General features: G+C 32.2%; 1 protein-coding gene across 2 annotated transcripts; it reads right to left on the bottom strand.

Annotated features, from left to right (window-relative positions):
* Positions 1 to 1,311: 1,311 nt before the first annotated feature.
* LOC107915736 (disease resistance protein At4g27190) lies at positions 1,312 to 6,767 on the bottom strand. Of its 2 annotated transcripts, none has more exons than XM_016844872.2 (6): positions 6,637 to 6,767; positions 2,999 to 4,637; positions 2,746 to 2,834; positions 2,030 to 2,647; positions 1,845 to 1,902; positions 1,312 to 1,769 (listed from the first exon to the last, which is right to left on the bottom strand). In XM_016844872.2, exons 2-5 carry the CDS (start codon positions 4,554 to 4,556, stop codon positions 1,885 to 1,887), a joined length of 2,283 nt encoding a protein of 760 aa, XP_016700361.2. In that variant the 5' UTR covers positions 4,557 to 4,637; positions 6,637 to 6,767; the 3' UTR covers positions 1,312 to 1,769; positions 1,845 to 1,884. The 2 variants fall into 2 exon arrangements, with proteins under 2 accessions (XP_016700361.2, XP_040959369.1); XM_041103435.1 differs by having other exon boundaries at positions 2,030 to 2,641.
* Between the last annotated feature and the right edge of the window lie 1,679 nt (positions 6,768 to 8,446).

Below are 8,446 nucleotides of genomic sequence, written 5' to 3'. Positions count from 1 at the left end.
TTGCCACGTCAATAAAAGAAAATATCTTTTACAAAAATAAAATCTTTTTTTTAAAATTAATTAAAATGTACATATAAAATGAATTTGGAAAATTATCCACGTTCATTTTGGATGAGTGCAAAGCTAAAAAAACAAATTTAAAAATTATAAAAAATAATTAAAAATGACTTAAAATTATAAAAAAAACTATAAAAATGGTTACTAAATTATTGCCTTTGTCCTATTTTGGTCATTAAACTATTAATTTTTCTGTTTTAGTCACTAAACTTTTTTAAATCAAATATTGTGGTCACTCAAAGTTGATGTGGGCTTTTTTATTGGTCTAATAACAAATCTAGAACTTCCAATGTTTACACATTATATCAATTTGATCCTAAATATAAAATATTCAACAAATTTAGCCATCAATGTTTACAAAATTTGTCATTTTAGTTTGAATTCTAAAAAATCAATAAATTTAACCTTCAACATTTACAAAGTTTGTCAATTTAGTTCTAATTCTAAAAAATTCAATAAATTAATTTTTGGTCATTTACAAAATTAATAATTTAAACTTCTTAACCTAGAAATCTTAGCTTTAGGTTTCAAAATTTTATAATTTTATCCTACTCCAATATAAATTTTCTAACATTGTCTTTGACATAAACTGTTTTTATACACCCTGTTTACCAATCCAACATATTGAAGAGGGAAAAAAAGGGATGGAAAAGAACACTATATAGTAACAATATTTAAAACCTTATACAATTGATGAAGCAAAGTTTATTATAAATCTCTGGCAGATGCTGCAACAACCAACCAACTTATAATAAAAAAAATAACCAAAAACAAAATTCAATACTCGAAATAGAAAAAAAAAGGTGAGCTTAAGTTGCCATCTCTAACTTCAAAACAGAAGATAAAATTTTGGGAAATAGATTGTTTAGTTATAGATAAAGTTATATGAATTTTTTAGAATTCGAACTAAAATGACAAATTTTGTAAACATTGAGTGCTAAATTTGTGGAATATTCTATATTTAGGATCAAGTTGATATAATGTGTAAATTTTGAGGGCTAAATTTATTATTACACAATAAAAAAACCCAAATCAGCTTTGAATGACCACAATAGAATGAAGCCAATAATTTAGTGACCGTTTTTGTAGTTTACCCAAATTCTAATATATATATCTATAGAAACGCATCCAGAATGAACTAAATCATAAGTTCATAATTATTAACAAAGACTCTTTTTTGCTTTCATTTTCAGCATCATAATAGGAAACTAAACTGATAGTCCATGTTTTCGTATTGAGCACAAGGTGTTGTTATTGACTAGAAATTTCAGTCCCATATTAGATCCATTCAACTTATGCAAATTTAAGCTATAATGTATAAGGTTTATTGAGAGTTGACATATGGAATTCAAGCTCAAATGTACCGCAAGGCATGCAGTTATCTTAATAATTTCCACCAGTATGTTCGTGGTTTTCTAACAGTAGCTAGAGAACCTGAAATCTGGCTGCTGAAACATTTCATCACTGTTGGAGGGACTTCTGACATCGGAGCAAGAGGTAGCCGAACCTGAATCTTTGAAATTTTTTGGCTGATATACATCTGGTTTGGAGATGTTTGCAGGCAAATGCAGCTGAGGAGACCTGGACATGTCTGGTCCGTGGCTTGTCGGAGTGCTCTTGGACTGTTGGAGTTTCTTTGTGTTGAGAAATTGCCCACCATTTCCTTTAGCTCGTTTTAACGGATGAACACGTTGAGACTCATGCTTATACGGCTGCAAAACATATTTATAGAATAGCTTCTTAGAGAATACCATTGTAAGGCCACGTTACAGTTCTCGTGCACATACCTTTCGAACTTTTATGAGTTTGTTCTATGCCTCGAGCTTTTCACGATATTGTCTTCGCCTGAGAATAGCATGAGGAATTACATGAGGAGAACAAATCCTTAATGCATATCGACAGCAAAGTTGAACAATGGAGAAGTTACTGAGGAGAAAATATAGTTGTTTAGGTCAAACAAAGTTTTACTCACTTGTGCTGGCATCCGAAAATGAGTGGTGGTGGTGGTGGTGGTGGTGGTGGTGGTGGTGCTTGCTACCTTTATCTCAGGTTTCTTTCTCTTTTTATAGCTAATACCTCTAGCTTTATTCTGAGCATCCCTGACCTCCCTCAAGTAAATCCTCACAACTCCAGCTCGAAAAGGATTCACCTCCGGGTTCCCTCCCTGGTCCTCGTAAGAGCTGGCGAGTCGACCAACAAGTGCATCAACGCTTCCCCAGGCCTGTCTGAGGGGACACCCGCAAGGACCAGGCGGCTCAGATTGGCCGAAGAAAGAGCAAGCCGAGATGTGGACTTTGGTTTTGCCAAATTGATCAAGATACCGAAGGAATTGAAGGACATGTGCAGCATTGCACATAGAAACAGAGATCGGAGGTCTGTGGTTGTTCAAATACTGGCAAAATGTGAGCCAATCTCTACGCATTAGACTTTGGTAACGAGTTGGAATGGAGGGCATTGCACCGCTGATGATTGCTTTGCTGTTTGAGCCGCCCACTGAACTAATCTTTTGCTCGTTGTAACCTGGATTGTTTACCAAATCTGAAAGCTGCCCTGATGTTTTCAAGAACCCTCTTGTATTTTCAACCTGTATCTGAGCATGAGCTTGAGATGATCAAATTGCAATCAAACAAACAAACAAAATGAAAACCTTTACTGATACAGTGGAGTGCGGTTCATATATATACTTACATTCAACCGTCGAGTGACGGTTAATCGAGGTAGAGTGAGGGATGAAGGAATGCGTAAGCCATTCAATGGCATTGACTTCACCATACAATCTGAAAATAAAAACCAATAGTTGAGACTACAGCTAAGATATCCAACTTTTTTATGTCCTTAAACTAGTGCATTTTACATCTATCCTTGCATTTCTAAAGCTACAGAGGTGTAGAACATAATTATTAATTGAAATGAATATACAACTCTAAGTAAGATAAAATACCTGATTGTTGGGCTTCGAATATATTTCTGTCTTCTAACAACTGTGCCATCACATCTTTTTCATTATTGATTGGAGAGAAAATACGCATTAGATTACGTGGCCCATTTTCCCAATCTATTTTATTCCACTTTATATCTTCCCACCACTGCTTTTCTCCTTTGATTGTTTTAAGAGCTTTGCTTGACAACTCCCTTTTTGATAGGACTTTTAGCTTTGGGCAATCATAGAAGCCTATTCTCTCTAATTTTGGTGCAATGGATAGGCCATTTGAAATGCTGACCAGTTCAGGGAGGTAAAGAAGAAACAACCTTTTCAAACTCGGGAGAAAAGGTTTTAAATATGGTAGGGCAGGTACATGACTTACAAGGCTGCTCACTTGGGGACAATCCTCCACAATAATCTCCTCCAAGTTGACAAAATTTCTGAGCAAAACATGTGAGAAAATGTAGCTCAGCTTGGGGCATGTATTCAATGCCAAGAACTTTAACTTAGACATACAACCAGAACGAGGTGGTCCTTTCCATATGCTTCTCAAATTCTTCATGTAATGAATTCTCAAATATTGTAGTGATTCGAGAACGTTTTCAAATTCAGCTCCATCAATGATTGTTTCCATCTTATTACAATCGACCAACAAGCAAAACTTCAGCTTTGCCATGTTCTCATTCCCAAATTGAGATAAACTCGAAGCATTTTCATGGCGGTCCAAGAAAAACGACGAAGTAAACTTAAGTACTTTTCTTACTTGCAATGGGATGTTTTCACCATTCACAAACTTCAAACATTTGTCCCATTTTGTGAATTGGGCTTCTACTTCATGGGGTACACGAGAGATTGTTCTCCTTTTATGATGACCAACAGTAAATCTGAAACATGATAATGAAGGATATATGAATGAAGTATAATCTAAAAGTTGGTAATTTGGTAGATACAAGCAAAGGCTCCTCAACCCCTCTAAGTTGCATACTCCTTTTACAACTTCTTCCACAGAATCATGCCACCACTTGTCCGATGGATCAACATCAATGCTTAATTCGATCAAGCGGGAGAGCTTCGATATCATCCCAGGATGAAGCACCATGTTTGATGGCAACTGCTTTCTTTTGCTGAAGTTTGTCTGTCCATAAATGCATACCTTCAAGACTCTTAACTTCATTAGTTTTCCAATACCAATGGGAATACTGATTATCTCAGTTTCATCAAGATCAAGATCCTCGAGATTGTCGAGTTTCCCAACATGTGGTGACAGTTTCATGAAGAGCTTACACCTTCTTAACAAGAGTTTCTTTAGTGCAAACAAGCTGTTGGGAAGAGAATGTGGTAATGCTTTGATGTTGGTATGGGACAAATCCAACACTTGAAGTCTGTGAAAGAACAAACGGGGAATAGCTGCCAAATCACAAGAACTTTGCAAATACATAGCAATCCATGAAGGAGAATTTGAAGACTCTTGTAGCTCAGATTGTTTATTGTCCATTTCCTTGGCATCCCATTGAAGCTCTTTCTTAGATTGCTTAGAAAATCCCAATCCACTAACATTAGCAACTAAATTGGCCATTTTCTTTGAAGTTCTTTTCTTCTGTTGGTGATCTCAAAAGAATCTTCTTTCCAAAATTACTATGCTGCTGAGTATGTACTCCTATGAGCAAGAAATCAAAATTAATTTACCAGTTAAAATACTTCGAACTGCATTTCTATATATATATATAGCATAAAACTAAAGCATAAGCTGAATTAAGAAGATTAAATTATGATTTGGTCTCTCAAATATTTAAACCCAAATTGAGCATAAATCAATTGAAGATGAAATCAAACTTGTCTGTCTTTATAGTGTTCATGTACTATGTCACATAGACTAGTCTCCTTACTACAGATTTTGCATTTTAATATTTTTTAAAAGGTTTTATTTACACATTTTATACTACAAAAGTTATAAAATACGAAAATAAATACTAGCTCATTATCATCAATCATATATATGATTTCTAAAACTGATTTTATCCAAAATACAAGGCACTACTATTATAATAATACAAACATTTCCGAAATATATATAGTTACATATGAAAAGTTATAAGTAATTAAAAGTTATGTTACTTAGTTATTAACAAGTAATCATAATTATTCAAGTAGATATCTTGAATAATTATATTTATTGCTAAAGATGTGACTATTCAATTCGGTAATTATGTCCTATGAAGAGACATAAGGCCTCCTAAAAATTGTATGACACACAAGAAAAACACATCAAAAGTTTCTTTTTATTTTCCTACCATCTTTTATATTCCTAGATTGTTCTATAAAAAATTACTGCAGAAATTAGTTATAGAAATTGATATCGTTGCTATGTTCCGCTTAGTGTTCAGTGGACTGTTTTCATCAATGCAAAATGTAAACATCATTGGGCTTCAATGTATCCTTGAGGTTTATTTGCCGGTAACTTTTTTGCACACCATACATAAGTGAGGCGAATAGAACATTAAAGAAAGTAGCTTTTGATGCACACCTTAAAACCTTCTTTAATTTCTCATAAATTTATTTTATCACCACACACCAACAATTATAAATATTTATAAGTAGAACACATAATAGAAATTAAATAGCTTAATGTTTTATATATTAGTATATATATATATGGGGCTTAGAGCTAGAGATGATCATTGGTCGAGTCAGGCCGGGTTTGGGTCGTGCCCCAATAGAATTTTAGGCTCATTTTTTAGGTCTGAGCTTGCCCCGAAAAATAGGTCTAAAATTTTGTCCAAACCCGGCCCGAATAAAAAATGCTAAAACTCGAGCTCGACCCTTCTGTATTAAATTTTTTTTTATATTATCATTTTTATATAAAAATTTAAAAATATAATACATCAATTACACTAAAAAAAATAAATGTTTCCCAACAAATTAAAAATAAATTAAACAAACTCTTTATACTGAAATAACACTAAGATAAGTGCAACTTAACAAAGTAAATATCTCTAAAATAGTAGCAAAAGTAATAATAAAATAAGATTTATACAATATCCAAACAATAATAAAATAACAATAATATAATAACAAAACAACACCGCCAAAACAGTGACAAAATAGCAACAAAAAGCAGCATGTTCTTTTTTTCTTTTCTTTTTTTTTTTTTTTGCAAAGTCAAAATAAGCTTACCCGAGACTAAACAGGCCTCTTTTTTTACCCAAGCTCATTTTTTGAGTCAGTACTTTAACTCAAACCCTCTTACTTTTTAGACAGATGTCATGATCAAATCTAGGTAGAGTAAACCAGTTTAAACTTTAGATAACTTTAGATAAGTGATATATAAGAACAATTTTTCTTTGTATTAGTACAATTACAAACAGTAACTTGACCGCTAACTGGATAAAGCCTACGGAACATAAATGGATGATTACATATAAATACTTTTTTTAATTAAATCAAAATAAATTATGCAAAATATGAATTGGAATATCACACAAATATATTATATATATTCTAAATTAAATCACCTGATAAACCATACAAAATATAGAATGAATTGAGATAGAACATAAACACAACATGAGATGAACAACTAAAGTAAAATACGAAATAAAAACCAAACAATTAAAAACAAGAGATTAGGGGAAGTGAGAGAAGTAGGTGACAATTACCTCAAAAGGTTTGTTGAAGTGGGAACAATTCCTCACAGCTATTCTAAGAGACTTAAAAGAGGGCATGTAATGTCCAAATTGGCTCAAGTCGATGGTTTTAGACAAAAAAATTTGTTCTATATGAAGTGGGGGGAATTTCTAACTACTCCTAAATATGTCCTTGTCATATGATCTATTTGTCTAATTTTTTAAGACCTATTTTTGTCCACTTCTTGAGGGAAATTTCGAGGAAGCTTTCTGAAATAATGTATAAGTTTCAAGATTCTAACATAATAATCGTTGAAAACCAAAGGGTAAACTAAAAAGATAATTAATTTTGTTTGCTTCAGATTATATTTTAGCCACTTATATTTGAAATTTTACGTTTTAGTCACGTTATCGTTTTGTTACGAAGTAGTCACTCTACCGTTAAACTCCATTACCTCCCTAACGACGATCCTACGTGACAGTCTAAATGGGTTTTAAATGCCAACTTGGATGTCCTACGTGGCAGTCCAAATTAAATTTATTTAATTAAAAACCTATTTTCATCCCAGCAACTGGACATCCAAGTTGACATTTAAAACTCATTTGGACTGCCACATAAGAATGACGTTAAGAAGGTAACTGATTTTAGTGGTAAAGTGACCACTTCGTAACAAAACGATAACGTAAGTGGCTAAAACATAACATTTCAAACATAAGTAACTAAAATGTAATCTGGGGCAAACAAAAGTGACTATTTTTATAGTTTTCTCAAAAATGAAAGTAGGAAAATAGAAATTATAAGTGAAAATTTTAAAATGTAAATAATATTGAAGATTTTGCTTTAAAAACTTTAGGATATTAAATTAAGAACGGGTTGAATAATACGCTTTGAGGTCTTAAGTTTGAATCTCATTTTATGTAAATATACGAGTTCTCTTTCAAATTTATTTGGGTTAATTGATTTTAACTTACTGAATTAATTATTTAGTTCAATGTTCTCGCCATATATGAGTATTGTTGTGTAGTTGTCAATTAGTATAACGACTCATTTCTAAAGTTTTAATAAGGTTAAGGACGTGGGACGTGGGGAGTCCAATTACGAGACCTATTTTGCATAAATCATGTGTGGATTATATTCACATTTACGCTATTTTACCAAAATAGTCTAAAAATATATTATATTTACAAAAATAATCTAAGTTTAAAAACAATTACCAAAATAACCTAAAATAAACAGTAAAATTGGGTTGTGTCTTGACAATGGCCAGAACCCACTCGTATTTTGCACCCATAATTGCCTAATAATTGTGTCAGACTTAAAAAAATTAATTTTTTGGGTTTTGGCCTGTCAATAGCCGGAACCCAAGTATTTTTTTTAAAATTGTATAACACTGATATACGAAAAAGGAAAAAGAAGAAAAAGGAAAAAAAAAATTTGGGTATTGGTCTGTCAATGGCCGGCACCCAGTACAATTTTAAAAAAATTTTCTTTTTTTTAATTGTTAGAATCAGATATCAGTATACGAAAAAAATAAAAAAAATTTTGGGTGCTGGTCTGTCAATGGTCGGCATCCAGTACAATTTAAAAAAAATTCTTTTTTTTTTGTGTCAAAATCAGATATCAGTATACGAAAAAAGTAAAAAAAAATTTATGGGTGCTGGCCTGTCAATGGCTGGCACCCAGTATAATTTAAAAATTTTTCATTTTTTTCTTGTAAGAATCAAATATCAGTATACTTTTTTCATATACTGATATCTGATTCTAAATACTGATATCTGATTCTGACACGAAAAAAAAAATTTTAATTGTTCAATGGTCGGCACCCAAAAAAAATTTTTTTTT

This window comes from Gossypium hirsutum, chromosome D10 (assembly GCF_007990345.1).
Source record: "Gossypium hirsutum isolate 1008001.06 chromosome D10, Gossypium_hirsutum_v2.1, whole genome shotgun sequence".
Taxonomy (NCBI): Eukaryota; Viridiplantae; Streptophyta; class Magnoliopsida; order Malvales; family Malvaceae; genus Gossypium; species Gossypium hirsutum.
The sequence above is the reverse complement of the archived record's forward strand: the minus strand, read 5'-3'. Positions and strand labels throughout refer to the sequence as shown.

What these genes read in the sequence shown, in the direction of transcription:
- LOC107915736 (XM_016844872.2), bottom strand. Translation starts at nt 4,556, where the DNA reads ATGGCCAATTTAGTTGCTAATGTTAGTGGATTGGGATTTTCTAAGCAA. An exon ending in ATTCGAAGCCCAACAATCAG is followed by an intron (nt 2,835 to 2,998) that starts GTATTTTATCTT and finishes TTTTATTTTCAG; the next exon opens with ATTGTATGGTGAAGTCAATG. An exon ending in CCGTCACTCGACGGTTGAAT is followed by an intron (nt 2,648 to 2,745) that starts GTAAGTATATAT and finishes GCTCATGCTCAG; the next exon opens with ATACAGGTTGAAAATACAAG.